Source organism: Oryctolagus cuniculus, chromosome 18 (assembly GCF_051225735.1).
Source record: "Oryctolagus cuniculus isolate XC-2025 breed Fujian yellow rabbit chromosome 18, ASM5122573v1, whole genome shotgun sequence".
Taxonomy (NCBI): domain Eukaryota; kingdom Metazoa; phylum Chordata; class Mammalia; order Lagomorpha; family Leporidae; genus Oryctolagus; species Oryctolagus cuniculus.
The window spans coordinates 59,512,586-59,527,378 of record NC_142884.1 but is presented as its reverse complement, the minus strand read 5'-3'; the positions used below and the strand labels follow the sequence as shown (position 1 = coordinate 59,527,378).

Sequence of the window (14,793 nt, the reverse complement as noted above, 5' to 3'; positions counted from 1 at the left end):
GCGTGCAGCCATTGACAGCCCATCTCCTTAGAGGTCCCTGCCACCCTGGGGAGAGACCTAGATGGAGTTCCTGGCTCCTAGCTTTGGCCTGGTCCATCCCTGGCTGTTGCAGCCCTCTGGGGAGCAGGTGGAAGATCGAGTTCTCTTTGCCTTTCAAATAAATGCATATGTAAATCTTAAAGGAGCAGAGCAGTGAAGAATTCCCCTCTTGGGCTTTGAGGGTCCCCTGACTGCTGTGGGGCCTGTGCTGTCCACCTGCTGCCATTCCCATCTCTGCCCTGTGTTCCCCTGGGTGGAGCGAGCCCCCAGGAATGCTGGGAATAGGCACGGGGCCTTTCCTCACTTGGGGGCTTGCTCTTCCTTCCCCTTTTCTTTACTTCCCCCCCTTTTTTTAATTAAAATATGTAGTAGTGCTCCCCACCCCCTACTCCTGAAATGAGAACTAATGTGCTGTTATAATTTGGAAAATACAGAAAAGCATAAAGAAAAACATAAGCATTTCCTCTAGGCCTATAGCTCAGAGAAAAGCAACTGTTGGCGTTTCGGCGGTATTTTTGCTTTTCTGTTCTGCGTTTTCAAAGCAGCACTGAGTACCTTGGGAAATATGGTTGTGCTGCGGACAGTTTCACGAGGGGCCGTGCGCGTGGATGCCGGGCGCTGCGTGCTTCCCACGTCCGTTACAGCACGGTTTTCTGTGACGGGAACGGACCAAGACCTCGCTTTCCTTATTTGAGAGAGCGAGCGTCCGAGATCGTTTTCAGCAAGTGCGTTTCTGGAAGTGGAGTCGGCTTTGCTGCTCCATCTCCCAGCCTGAACTCTGCCTCTGTTCTCGGGGAGCAAGCGTTAAAGTCCCCTTCTCGGCGTGGAGTTCCTGTCGCAGGACCCCTGCTGCATCAGCCACCCCAGGCAGTGGAGGGCAGGGGGCGGACGAGGAACGCGCTGTCCTGGTGCTCTCCACAACACCCGTGTACCGAGAGCACCCAGAACCCCTCGGGGGATGGCACAGCCGGAGGCTCGCCCCGAGGCGGTGATGCCCTGACACCTCTCCTTGCAGCGGGAAGATGCCTGAGGTGGACTACGTGGTCCTCTCCGAGTGGTTTGACTGGATCGGGAGGAACATGGACATCTCCGTCGATTTGATAGGTGAGCCGGCCCCTGCCTGCCTGCCAGGACCAGGGGTGGGGAGCTTGGTGCCAGTGATCCCTTGTCCCGTTAATTCAGCCCTCACCAAGGGCAGGCACAGCTGTGGGGGCAGGGCCCTGGCCTCTGCACCTCACGTGCCCTCCCCTGTAGCAGCCACCTCACAGCGGAACTCACTGGGATGGAGTGGGCTTTCCTGGTTTGCACAGTGGAGAGGGACAGAGCCAGGACGCCTGCTGGGACCCGCTGTGTGCCAGGCCCTGTCTAGTACAGAATCACCCTCTGGGCTGGTGACAGGGCAAGGCGACAGGAGGCGGTTGTTGGGCCTCCCAGCCGGCCGGTGGTCCATGGAGAGCTGAGCTGGGGCAGGGGCTTCTCTCTACACCTTGCCCACGGCCTCCCCCCGACCCAAGCTCTGGCGTCTGAGCCCACAGCAAAGTAACCGGGGCTCCGTGTGTGTCTCACGGCAGTTTATCTGCGGACCACTCCTGAGACCTGCTACCAGAGGCTGAAGATGAGATGCAGGGAAGAGGAGAGGGTCATTCCACTGGTAAGAGGCCTCTGACTCCAGGCCCCCTGGGGCCCCGGCCCCAGCCCGCCTGCGGCGCCGCCTTGAGCTCTTGTCCAGAGCTGAGTGTGTGGGAGGAGGCTCTCTGACTTCGTGGGTGTCCACGTCTGCCTCCCTTCCCGTCCCCGGCTCGGGCTCCAGCAGCCCCTGCCAGGGCCTCCTCTCCGCGGCCTCCTGCCCTCCTCTGCCTCGTCACTCGGGAAGAGCCCGCCCTCCCCGGAGCCCTGCACCAAGCCGGCATGGAGGGACGCCTGGCTGAGTCTGTCTCAGGGCCACACCGACTCGCACGGGGGCTGTAGGGTTGGCCTGGACTGTCCACCCGCCACGTCCCCCTTGGCAGTCCAGCCCCCGGCTGCTGCTTGGGTGGGTGGTGTTTCCACCATGGACACCACGCTGGTGATTGCCTGGCCCAGACCCTTCAGCACCCTGTCTCAGATGAAATCCCCCTCCTCGTAGTATAACACACAAGACCCCATACGTCCCGCCCCAGGTGCCTGTCTGGCCTTCGCTCCGACCACCCCTGCCTTCCATGCCCTGGCCATAAGGAACTGCATGTGGCCACACATGAACCATGGGGTTAAGCCAATGTGCCTTTGCACAGTGTTTCCTTTGCCTTTAAGGCTCAGTTCCTATGCCAGCTCCTCCAGGAAGCCTTCCTTAATCTTCCCCCAATGTGACACCCCTCCCTCCCACCACAAGGCTGATTGAGATCAGAGCCTTCAGGACCGAGCACTGATGCTGTTTGCTTAGGCCTCCATTCCTCGTCCCATTCAAATCCCATCCCCTCTGTGTCCCAGCACTTGTCCCCCAGCCTGGCAACCAGTCGTCACTCAGTTAACATCGCACTGAATGCCCTGGAGGTCCACAGACAGGCTGGGCAAGGGCTTTGTGGCCACAGTCCTCCTGGGGGCAAGACCGCAAGAAGGCTGCAAGGCCTCCCAGAGCTGAGATAGGCACAGCTGTGGATCACTGTGCCGTGGCGGAGCCAGGGCCTGGCAGTGGAGGTGTGGCAAAGCCAGGTGTAGGCTCCTGCCTGCAGATGCAGCTGTGAGGCCCTGGGGAAGGGCCTGTCCTCAGGGGAGACCCAGTGGGGCAGAGCCGAGGGGCTGGTGATGCTTCTGACCGAGGTGATGCCCACACTGGCCCATGGAGCTGCGTTCACTGCGCCGCACCGCAGCCCGCTTGGCTGCTGTGGGTCCCTTTGTCCAAGTCCTTGCTCTGTGGTCACGGACACTTCCCCCGCCCTGCCTGCGACCCCTGGTGGGAGGGCTTTGCTCCCCTCCCTGCCTGACAGGGCGCTCCCGTGCTTCCGGCAGGAGTACCTGAACGCCATTCACCGCCTCTACGAGGAGTGGCTCGTCACAGGAAGCCGTTTCCCCCTGGCAGCCCCTGTTCTGGTAGGTTGGTCTCCCTTGCAGGGCAGGAGACGGTTCCAGGAGGAGTGACCCAGGGAGCATCAGCACTTCGCGACAGGGGGAGGGCCGAGTCCAGCAGCCCTGGGGAACTCGGGAGGAGCAAGGCGGGAAGGGCTCCTCCTGTCTCTCTGTCCCTGTTTCTGGACAGACCTGAGAGGAGCCCAACGACACCTGTCCCAAGGCTGTGACACCTGCTGAACGCAGTGCCATGTCCCTTGTCCAGCGTGGTCAGCCAAGGAGTGTTCCAGAAGCCGGCAGCCTCTGGCCAGGGGTTTGGGGTGTGGGCCCTCTGATGTGGTGACACAGAGCCTCACGTCCCCTTGCTCGGTGACTCAGGGGCATCAGGAGGGATGTGCAGTACTGCTGGGGGCTGTGGCGCCGAGGCCTTAGGGAGGTGCCCAGGTGGTGGCTGGGGTGCCGAGACATTGGGGAGGTGCCCAGGTGGTGGCTGGGGTGCCGAGACATTGGGGAGGTGCCCAGGTGGTGGCTGGGGTGCCAAGCCTTAGGGAAGTGCCGAGGTTGTGGCCTGGGCACCGGGGCCTTAGGGAGGTGCCCAAGTGGTGGCCTGGGTGCGTGCATTTGGTGTGGAGAGTCCCCCCTCTCTCTTGCCGCCACGTGTCCTTTCTAACTGCTGTGATGTGTCTGCCCATGAGCATTCCCTCCCTTCCCGCCCCCGGTTTTCTCACTGGCTGCTCCCAGAGTTCTCTCTGTGGGCCGTTGGGTACCTTAGATTGTTGGCACACGCAGTGTGGGACAGGGCGCTCTGTGCACTGCGCCAGTGCTGGCGATAGGGTCGCTAACACGACACTGCCACTGGCAGTGAGGTTGATGCACGTGAGGTGCTCACCATGGTGGGTTTACAAACAAGTCTGGCAAAATGGAGTGGCAGGATGAGCTCATTTTGGAAATCCATGCAGTTTTCTCATAGCACCATTTTCCATGGACTTTTTGAAGACCCCTCCTTCAATTTATCTTTTTCCCTCTCAGTGTTAAAGAAAAGCTGGAGGGTGTAAAATGATGAGAAAAACCCCACTCCTGAGCCTACTGCAGGGACACGTGCGGCAGATGCCTAAGTGGGAAAGTCAGGATCGTAAGGGGACTGGCTGGAGCTGGGAGCTGCGGGGAAAGTCGGGATCGTAAGGGGCTGGCTGGAGCTGGAGCTGGGAGCCGCGGGGCTCTAAGCTCCCGTCCCATCTGCCTTCCCCGTCGCGATCCCTCTCCCTGCCTTGCCTGGCTGCCTCCACCTTCTGTCTCTGGCCATGGAAGGAGGAGGATGTTGAAGTCAGCGCAGCCCCATGCCATGGTGTTTGATTTGCAGGTGATAGAGGCCGACCACAACATGGAGAAAATGCTGGAAGTCCTTGAGCAGAACCGAGACCGAATATTAACACCCAAGACCTGGAAGCATGGCCCGTAGGACGGGATCGCGCCAGAAACATGCCTGTAGCTGCCCGGTTAGGAGCAAGCTGGAAGCGTCTCTCGGCCTTTTCTCTGGCTGGCTCTGTTTTCCTAATGGGCTCTTCTCCTGGGCCAGCACTGTTGTCTTTTCTAGCCCTGTGGGTGAGTGACGAACGGGACCAATGGGTTTGTTGTGCCCTTTGTTGCCTGCAACCTCATAGTCCCTGGGTGTCCTCTGGGGGTTTCCCACCCCGATCTCTCTGCTGAAGCCTTAGCGTAGCTGCCACCATGTGCCCACCACCATGTGCCCACCACTGCCCTTGGCCCTGCATATTTGCAACACACAGGGGGCCAGGGAACAGGTCTGTGTCCAGCTGAGGACTGTGTCCAGCTCAGCCCAGGGCTCACACAGTGGTGCTGGCACAGTCAGGACCGTTGGCCACGCCTCCTTGTGTGCGGGGCGAGCTGACTGCATGTGGAGCTGGTTTTCTCCACACCGAGCTGTGGCAGACTTTCCCACGTGGTGCTGCTGGCGCTGCAGCGTCCACCCCTCGGCGTCTGGACTGACCAGGACCACAGCAGGAGTCCTGTGGCGCTGCGGGGCGTGCTTGAACGGCTCTGGGTTCCGTGGCAGAGAAATAGCTCCCGGTTTTCCCAGAGCCAGGCAGGGACAAGCAACAGCCAGCTCTGGCTTCCCAAGTTCCCTCGCTCCCCTACCCATGTGGCCTGGGAGGTGTGTAGGCCACCTGGAGTCTTTTAGAACTGGTTGCTATGCAAGGTCATCCCAGGCCACAGAGCACGAAGCCGTGTGCGTTAGTCCAGAAATCGGCTCGGCTCCGCTGAGCCGCAACAATGCATTGAAGGCACAGCTGCCTCCTGAGTCACGTGGGAGGCAAGAGCCAGGCAGAGCGTTCCCTGTGGGAAAGTCGGGGTCTGGGAGCAAAGGCTTCCAAAGTGTGGCTGCCCCTAAGGATTAGCGGTGAGGGGAGAACCTGGAGAAGCGGCCGCAGACAGCCGCGAGGGTCCCCAGGCACCTGCTCCGGTGCGGGTGCCCCTGTCCCTGGGGCCCTCTCCCTCGAAGCTAGCACTGCGGGCCCAGCCGGTGCAAAGCAGTCAAGGAGTGCAGCCCCCGCTGCTTCCTCTTTGGACCAATTCCTTGGTGGATGCTGCAGGACTGTGGGCAGCAGCCACGTGGGGACCGCCCAGGCGCCGGGGTGAACCAGAAACCCGGGGCAGGGACCTTTGCGCCCAGGCATCTTGATGTGCTGGGGCCAACCTTGGGAATTCATAAGTGAACAGTCCAGGCTTTTCCCTCGGCTCAGTCTGAGCACCGTTTTGAGAGAAATGTGATTTTTCTCTAGCTCTGTGGTAGCCGATGAATCCTTCCAAACCCTGAGGTCCATCTCGGAGAGCTTCCCTGCCAGCGTGGTAGCTCCCTGGGGCTTGCTTTTGCCGTTAGGATAATGTTTTGTTTTCCTTGAGTACCTGGTTTCCTAATGTGGAGTCTGTGGGTCCAAAAAGAGCCTGCCGTCCTCCCACCCCGTGTGCGCCAGTCGGGGGCCTCCCGGCCTGCAGGACACCCGGAATGGCCAGAGCCAGCTTGTGCAGGGGCTGCTGGTGGCCAGGGTCGCAGAGCAGGTAGGGACGACGGCCACGGGCCAGGGGCCTGGTGCTCGGAGTGTGGAGACGCCTGAGAGGCTGGGGCAAGCACACGGAGTGGAGGGGGCGAGCCAGGGCCTTGACCTTCCAAAGCTGGTGACATCACTCCATTCTCACTGCGAGGTTGGCTCTGCGGGGCCGAGGTCCGTGTGCCCAGCGCTGCCTCCGCAGTGCTGACTTGCTGATTCTTCAGAAAGGTGTTGACCATCCTAGACGTTCCCTCAGTTAGCCTTTTCATCAGGATAATTTCAATGTCTCTTTAAGCTTTTTGATTTTTCATGTAAAATACATGATTTGAACCATTAAAAACAAATTTCATGTGTCTGTGGTGATGAAGAGTGTAAACACGGGGCCCGCACTGTGGCGCAGAGGGCCAAGCCGCTGCCTGCAGTGCTGCATCCCATATGGACGCTGGTTTGTGTCCCGGCTGCTCCTCTTCCGATCCAGCTCCCTGCTAATGGCCTAGGAAAGCAGCAGACGATGGCCCAAGTACTTGGGCCCCTGCACCCATGTGGGAGACCCGGAAGAAGCTCCTGGCTCCTGGCTTCAGTCTGGTCCAGCCCTGACGGTTGCAGCCATCTGGGGGAGTGAACCAGCGGCTGGAAGACCTCTCTTCTCTCTGTATCTCTGCCTTTCAAAGAAGGAAGGAAGGAAGGGAGGGAGGGAGGGAGGGAGGAGGGGAGGGGAGGGGAGGAACTGCCCTTTCTCTTCCACATGAAAGAAGTGTAAGCCAGAGCTGGTGTGGTGTCCGGTGGCCATCGCGGGCCCCAGCTCTTGTACCCGGCTGTTTCCCATCCTGTTTCCTGGTGTGACTTCTCTCTCCAGGGCCACAGCTATCCCTGACTGTGGCCTGAATGCCTGGGAGTGGGTGTTGGCATCGGGGCCTCCTGCCCCCGGCACACGTTTACACACTGACCCTCTGCGAGGCGTGACTGGTGCCAGGACTCGGGAGGAGGCCAGAGGGAAGTCGGCGCCTGCAGAGCGGGCTGCGAGATCTGGCTTTGCACCTGGTGCCCAGCAGGCCCACCTCCTCCCTCTCCCCTCTGCTCCCACGCCTGTCTCGGCCTCATCACCCTGTACAGCGTCGCCCTTGGCTCAGCTTGCTTGTCCTTGTTCCCTTGACACGAGGGACTGAATTCACACACGGTTCCTGTGGACCCTAGGAGATGACGTCACCAACTTGCTTTTCTCCTTCAGTTTCTCTCCCCTACCCCTTTCATCTCTGTGTGTGGGAATACATCCGCCATGAAAATCCCATGGCCTCCTCCAGACCCCGACACAGACCTGGGGGAGGGTGACAGCGGTTCATGCTGGGAGCCAGTGGGAGACATTTCTAAAGCCCACCTCCCTTGGGTGCCTCTGGGTTTGGAGCCCGCCAGGGGGGTCGAGTGAGCAGGGAGCTCCTGCTGAGTGCCCATGTCTGGGGAGTGAGCAGCCCTCATTCCCTTGGCCTCCACCCTAAAGAGTTAGCTGTGAAAGTGAAAGTGACCGAGGAGCTCCTGGGGACGTCGGCCCTGCCTCCATCAGAGTGTGGTGACGATAATACTGCCACAGCCCTGCCGGCTCAGGCCATGCACCCAGGGTCCCCTGCTGCAGGCTGGCATCTCCTGATCGCCCCAGCCCACAGCTCTCTGGGACTGCAGTGGATGAACTTGGCCACAGCGGCCAAGGAGCAGAAGCCGAGAGAAAGCCCAGGTAGGTCCTGCAATCCAGAAAGGCTGCTCTCCGAGGAAGCGCTCTTGGATTCCTGCCCCTCTCGGCCTTTTCGTCTGCAAGACTCGTGTTTACCAGACTGGGCTCCTGGGCCCCAGGCGTCCTGGGAGATCGTTAATAGGCACGCTGAGGAAAGAGGGTTCCCCTGCTCCAGGTTCGGGAAACTCCTCGCTCGGCTTCTCGGAGAAGCTCGGGGACACCAGTCCTGCAGAAATACGTCTAAGTTCTGCTCAAGCCAGGGCCACTCAGACTTCCTGGCAGGGGAACGCCGCTGGTACCGTCTCAGAAACACTGGTGCGCCTTGGAACCCTCCCCGGGAAGCGCTGCCGGCGACTGCCAGCTCCTGTGCCCTTGGGATTCTCCAGCTCAGTGGCTCTCGAGTTTCAGAGCGTTGAGTCCTGTCCTGTGCAGTAGGCTCACGATAATGCATTCTGAAAGTTTTTTATTTTAAAGGCAGAGAGACACAGACACAGATCTCCCACCCACGGGTTTCCTTCCTAAATGTCCACAACAGCTGGGGCTGCGCCAGGCTGAAGACAGCAGCCAGGAGCTCAGTCCGGGTCTCCCAGGTGGGTGGCAGGGACCCAAGGACTTGAGTGTCACCTGCCACCTCCCTGGAGGCACATGAGCAGGAAGCTGGGACTCAGACCCAGGCACTGTCATGTGGGATGCAGGCGTCCCAAGTGGTGTCCTAACTACTGGGCCAGAGTGCTCCCGTGATAAAGTTTAATCTGTGAATACCTGGTAATGAAACAGGACAATTACAGCAGTAGACGGTCAGCAAGGCTGCGAGTGCACTGTGTCTCTGCCCTCCACACGGTCATCTTTGTCATCTGCCCTGCGGCTGGCTCCGCCCTTCTGTGAATGCAAAGTCCTGTCGGGTGTCGTCTCCCAAAGGAGCCGGAGGTGCAGGCTGCTGGGCACCGTGGGCAGTGCTGCTGGACGGCAGCTGCCCACTGTCCGGCAATGTTTGCGTTCTCAGTCTGGCTTCCTCCCTTTGGGGGTGCTGACCCACTCTGCCTCCAGCCCTGCCTGTTCCAAACGTGCCCTTTCCCCCCGGGAGGCCCGCGGCCCGGAGCTGGCTCCCCTGCTTTCCCTCTGCGGGAGGTGGGTGGAGGAGTGCGGGTGGAGGGAGGCAGGGCTGATTGATGGATGGCTGATCTGTGTCTCGGAAAGCCAAGGGTGGAGGTGAGGTCAAAAGTCCTTAAGTCGTTCCCACTTAGGCCTGGACTTGGTCTTAGGGCTCAGTTCCAGGAAGAGCAAGGCAGAGACCAGCAGTTATTAAGCACCAACTGTGTGTCTGGAAGGGGCCTTCACCCGGGGGCAGGGCCATCCTCTCCCTCCAGAGAAAGCCTTGGTTAGAGGGGCTGCTCTCTTTTGGGACCCTGGTGAGGAAGGCGTATGGAGGTGTGGTGGGGGGACTGGGATGGGGCAGGATGTGGCTGGTGGAGGAGGTGCCCTCACTCCAGGCTCGCTCTTGGAGCCTGCAGCCCAGATAGGTGGAGCCCCTGACCCCTGGATGGAGACCAGCGGGGGACCTGGCCCTGAGCCCCCAACCATGCATTCCTCCCATCAGCCCCAAGTCGGCCAGCCAAGAGCAGACCCACGCAGATTCGGGATTCAGGGTACACTGCACATCTGTTTGTCCATGTGGCTCTGCTGTCTTCGCTTCAGCACTGGCACAGGTGAAGGCTACTGGGGTGCTGAGAGAAGCCGCTGCCCAATGCAGGATGTGCCCAGGGTCACATGGGTGAGCTGGGATGTGGAGGGCACGGACAGTCCCTTGGAGGGGTGCCATGCATACCTCCTACTACCACCACCTCCAACTCCTCCTGGCCTCTTGGGAGTGGGGTCCAACCACTCACTTTACAGTGGGGTGAGTTGTCCAAACTCACACGATCATTAATATCCTAAGTGGACTTAGCAGATTGGTCCCTGGGCCTGATACACCCTGAGTTTGGCCGCTGTCTCCCCCCACTCACCCTGCGCCTCCTCCTTGACCCTGGTCCTGGAGTCACCACCTCTCCCACGGTCCCCACCCTGGGGAACATCAAGGTGATTGCAGTCTGCACTCAGGGTGTCTGCCCCCTACCCTCCAGGGTGATGTCCTCCACGGAACTGGCACCTTGGCCCCTCAAGAGGATGTGGCATGTGCCGGGGGCTCTTGTACATGCCAGGGAGCCTGGGGAGCCCCCCAGAGCTGAGCCACCCTGCTGGCTGGGCTGTCACCATCACCAACTGCCTCTGGCCCCATGGGACACTCTGGTTCACTTGCAACCCCTAGGGCCTGCAGAGCCTCCAGCATGGCCAGCTGGGATTGAAGGTCCATGGACTTGGGCAAGACGGTCACAGAGCTCATCCATCTTAGAGGAGAGGGCCTGAGGATCCACATCTGGGTCAGCACTGGCCAACCCCAGCCGCGCCTCTGGCTTGAGCCCAGTGACTAACAGTGGAGACTGGGGACCTGGTGTTGGGCAGAGCTGACCAAGGATGGTGACCCTCCATTCCCAGGAGCTAAACTGCAGACCAGGGGCTGCTCCCTGCTGCCCCCTGAGGGGACAGCCATCTCATCCAAGGCGGGGGGGGGGGCAGAACTATGAGCAGGGGTTGGCGTCCCTTTAGGCTGCTCAGGAATACGTCCTTGGGGAGCAAGTCTGGCCAGTGCAGGACAGGGTCTGAGTGTGAGCTGGCACGGCCCTGGAGGGCCAAGGGGCCCCGGGGGCCACTAGGGGTACCCTCAGAGGTTATGCCCTCAGCCGGGGTTCTCTCAGGCCCCACCCCTTCTGAGCGCCATGCTGTGGCCCCTGGGGGCAGTTGTGGGCCTTCCCCTCTGTGTGCTATGCCGGCAGCAGGGCCTGGCAGGTTCCTCTCCAGCCTTGGGAAGGTTTCACATGCGGCTCTGGCTAGGAAGAGCTGGAACACTGCCCACTCGGCCTGCTCGGTGACAGCCTGGACCAGGGAAAACACTTCCGGGGTGGCCTGGCAGCCCAGCCTGCCCAGGGTGTGTCTGGAAGGCGCGGGCCGCTCCCAGTACACAGAGCTCCCCGTGTATGTGTGCAGTGAACAAGGGGTCTGTAGAGGTGGGACGGGCCCCTAGAGTGGTCCAGGGGGCTGAGCTCTGGGATGTGCAGCCCCCAAGAGGCAAGGACGTTTGCCTGATGAGCCCATGATCCTTGGTCCCATTTCACAGAGGGGCACACTGAGACTCAGGCCTGTCTCGGGCTGCAAGAGACTGACCGAACTAGGGTCATTTTGGCTCTTAGACTAGCAGTCAGGGCTCAGGGCCAGAAGAGGTGAAAGCTCTGTCTGTCTCCAAGGCCAAATTCCTCCCCTTGTTCTGAGCTCCCTGGCTGCTGCTCCCTGCAGAGAGGCAGTGGAGTCTAATGGTTAGCGGCCATTGCGCCGCTGGGCAGCTGTTGACATGGACAAGTTGCAGTAAGTATTTTAGCCCTCAGTTTCTCCAGCTGTAAAATGGGACTGAAGTCAGTGGGGTGTGATGGGAATGCTGCCCCCACCCCAGGGCAGAGCCCCAGCCCTTATGCGAGACCTCTTGCCAGGGGCCCAGCAGTGCCTGCCTTCGGGGACCTGACCTTCCTCCAGGCACACGGAAGCAGGTGCACAGAGAGAAGCTCCAGAAACTCTAGTGCCCGCAGCAGCCTGGTACAGGCTTCCGCGGTAGGGCTGGTGTCCCGCTCACAGCAGCCGCCCAGAGCAAGGGCCACTTCCTTGGCAGGTAGGGCCAAAGCGGGCCACTGCCCAGGAGCCGCCTGGCCCTGTGGGTGAGGGCTGCTTGCCTGTAGACCCTCAGTGACCCCCCCCTGCTGTCTCCAGGTGGTGGCTGATGAGGTCCCCCCTGGGGGCAGCAGCCCGATCATGGCAGCTCTGAGGGGCTGGTTGTGGGGGAGGGATCCCGTGGGCCAGGCTGGGTACTCAGCAGCGTGGATGGGCCCTGACTCTGTCACGCCCCAGTCTCAGGGAGCTGAGGAGGAAGCTGTGGGCGGGCCAGCTGCCGCCTGTCACTCCCAGCCCCTCCCAGAGGTGCAGGGCCCAGCTCAGGCTGTGTCCTTGTCTGGCCCCCAGAACAAGCGTGTGAGCCGGGCCCCTGGGCACCTGCCGCCCCCCAGCTGCTAGTCCTCCTGTCACGTGCCAGTGTGTCCCCTGCTGCAGGGAGGTGACCTCCCAGGGTCACCTGCTAGATAGAAGCCCCCTTTTCCTGCCCCCCCACCCCGCCCCGTGTTGCCTTCAGAGGCTCCCAGCTGTGAGCTGCTCAGTCCTGTACCCTTGCTGGCTCTCCTGTCGTCATGTTTATATATATATATATTTTAAAGGATTTTAAAAATTTATTTTGAAAGTTACAGACGGAGGGAGAGAGAGGTGCTGCTTTTTATACCCAAGGTCCCCGAGTGGGAGTGGCAGATTCAGACAAGGGGAAATCAGGGCTCCCGGCGCCAGAGTTGTTCTGAAGGTCACGGCCTCCAGGGCCAGGAAGGAAGTACGGGGTGGGGGAGGGGAGCGCTGGTCTGCAAGGCTCTCTGTCTTCCATGGCCGGTTTCTACTGACTGAACCGCCTCATCCCTGCTCGCCAGCTTTGTCTGCAGCTCCCCGGCAGCCCGCCATGCCTGCAGGCCCCTGCCGCTCTGCCACTCGTGTCCGTCTCAGTGTGGCTGAGACACTGACAATGAACCTGCTGGGTGTGGTGCCTGCAGTCACCCCCTCCCTGGCCTCCCCGGTGCGGTGCCAGCCTGGTCTGTCCCCCATTGGCCCACTGCGCCCTCTGTGGGTTGTAGGATTCGTGTATCTGTACTGCCTGGGCCTTTAGGGCAGGGACTGGCTGCTTGCTCTGCCTGCCAGTGTGACTGGCTTTGGGGTGGGTGGGTACACAGGGGGCGGGGCTGATGGTGGGGGAGTGTCCCGTGGTCCAAGGGAGGAAAGTAGCTGAGCTGATGACAGAAGCAGCCAAGCCGGACCTCGGGGTCCCAGCCCTCACTCAGAGCAGCCCCTAGCTTCCCTGAAGAACCAAGGCACGCAGGCCGCAGGGGGCCGGTGGGGTGGGGTTGCTGCCTGGAACCCAGCACTCGCTGTGGTCCAGTCCATGGGTGACACACGGGGAGGAGCCTGTTTCCCTGAGAACGGAGCTGCACCCTCTTCCCAGTTGCCTGCTCCATAACCATAACCCCCGACTCTGGGAGCCTGACCCTGCGCCCCCAGTCTGGGAGGGATGACTTGGCCACTTGGGGACAATCCAGGAAGGAAAGGCCGGGAGGAGGAGGGAGGCAGGAGCTACGGGGAGATGGCCCTCCGGGAGAAGTCAGCACCAGACCAGAGCCTGGGCTTTCACAGCTCCTGGCCTTGGCCGTGTGCTCACAGAGCTTGTGACAGGCAAACTGTGGGCAGAGTGTTCCTTGTGGGGGTCTTGTGTGCCCACAGTCACGGGGCCTCCCGTGTGGAGGTCAGCCGGCTGCCTGCAGCCCAGCAGAGGCCCAGCGACCCCTCTTCTCCGACTGGGCAGTCTCCGGAAAGAGCCGGCACAGGGGGCAGTTGGTGCCCTGTGGCTCTGCTGCCCTGGGCCCCAGCTGGAGGCTGTGTCTGTCTGCTCTTTCCTCTTCTGCGGGCCCTGGTCAGTGAGCTCGCCTTTCCCCGTGCCCAGTCACCACGTGGCCGTGGTCTAGCTCTAGCTTGAGACTAAGGGGACATGCTCCGTGCATGCCCAGTCCTCCCAGCCTCCTTTGCTCTTTCTTTTGGAAAACCCACTCCAGGAGACTGATCGGGAGTGGGCATGTGAGCCAGGCCCAGCCACGGCCATTGGGATGCTCAGGGGTGCGGCAGAGTCCGTGCCCTGCACTCAGTTCAGATGTGGTATTTGCTCTCTGGGAGACACAGGGCTTCTCAAACCACCCAGCGTGGACTCGGGGCTTCTGCAGCTGCAGAGCCCAGAGACGAGACACCGTGGTCCAACTCCCTGGATCCAGCCGTGCCTGAAGTTCTAAGTATCAGGGGACAGTTTACTTACACGAAGCAATGAGTGTCTTTTTTCGCTTGCGAGGATTCAAGTTGGGGTTCTATCTCTTGCAGGTGCGGAATGGGAGTGGCTGTTGGGGCTCAGAGCCTGTCAAAGGGTGGAGACCCCCTCTTTAAAAGATGTTCTCCCACTCTGCCTGCATTCCAGTGGGGCCGGCTTTGTGGTGGGCTGCGGAGCAGAGACAGGCAGCCCCACGACAGGGCCTGGGGACCTGGAGCCCTGGGAGACGCGCCAGGCATGCAAGCTGCTCCAAAAGTGTGGGAAAAGGCATGCCGGCCTCCAAATCCAGAGATACCAGGCATGACCTTGGCCACCAGCCCTGGGCTGCAGAGCGTTCCCTGGGCTGGAGGAGGTACAGCATGTCGGGCAAAGCAGAGCCCAGGACAGAAGCTTCCCTGCCTCAGATGACAAGGAAGCTGCCTGTCATTCCACGCTCACGCTCACACCTGGGCCCTGGCCAGCCACGGGGTGGACACTGGTGTGTGCGTGCTACCCCTGAGCGTGGATGTGGGCCCTGTGTGCAGGAATGAAGGTGTGAGGGACACAGTTCAGAGCAATGAGTGAAGACGTCTGCCTCCTCTTCTTCCTGCTACCTGGTGTGCAGCTTTACCTCCTGTCTCCTTGGGGAGGGGGCAGGAAGGCTAGGGCAGAGTTCAGGTCCTGGGAGTAGTCTCAGCCTCCCCCCGCCCCCCAGCAGAGAGATGAGGCCAATCTCCCTGTAGAAAGAAGCAAAGGACCTTGGGTGGTGCCCCCCAGCACAGGGCATGTTGCAGAGGGAAGAGACGGAAGAGCCGAGAGCCTGGCAGTCCCCAGGCTCCCTGATCCTGGCTGGTTGCTGCTGGAGCTGGGAGTCAGTGTGGGATGAGGTTGGGATGAGCCCC

At 60.9% G+C, this 14,793-nt stretch overlaps 1 protein-coding gene across 1 annotated transcript in view; it reads left to right on the top strand.

Moving 5' to 3' along the window:
• TK2 (thymidine kinase 2) overlaps positions 1-6,493 on the top strand; it is a 28,487-nt gene extending 21,994 nt beyond the window's left edge. The window contains exons 7-10 of the mRNA XM_051846862.3: positions 1,055-1,143; positions 1,611-1,690; positions 3,025-3,105; positions 4,442-6,493. Coding sequence (XP_051702822.2) covers positions 1,055-1,143; positions 1,611-1,690; positions 3,025-3,105; positions 4,442-4,540 — 349 coding nt within the window. The 3' untranslated portion in view covers positions 4,541-6,493. The remainder of the gene's footprint in view (positions 1-1,054; positions 1,144-1,610; positions 1,691-3,024; positions 3,106-4,441) is intronic.
• The last annotated feature ends 8,300 nt before the right edge of the window (positions 6,494-14,793 follow it).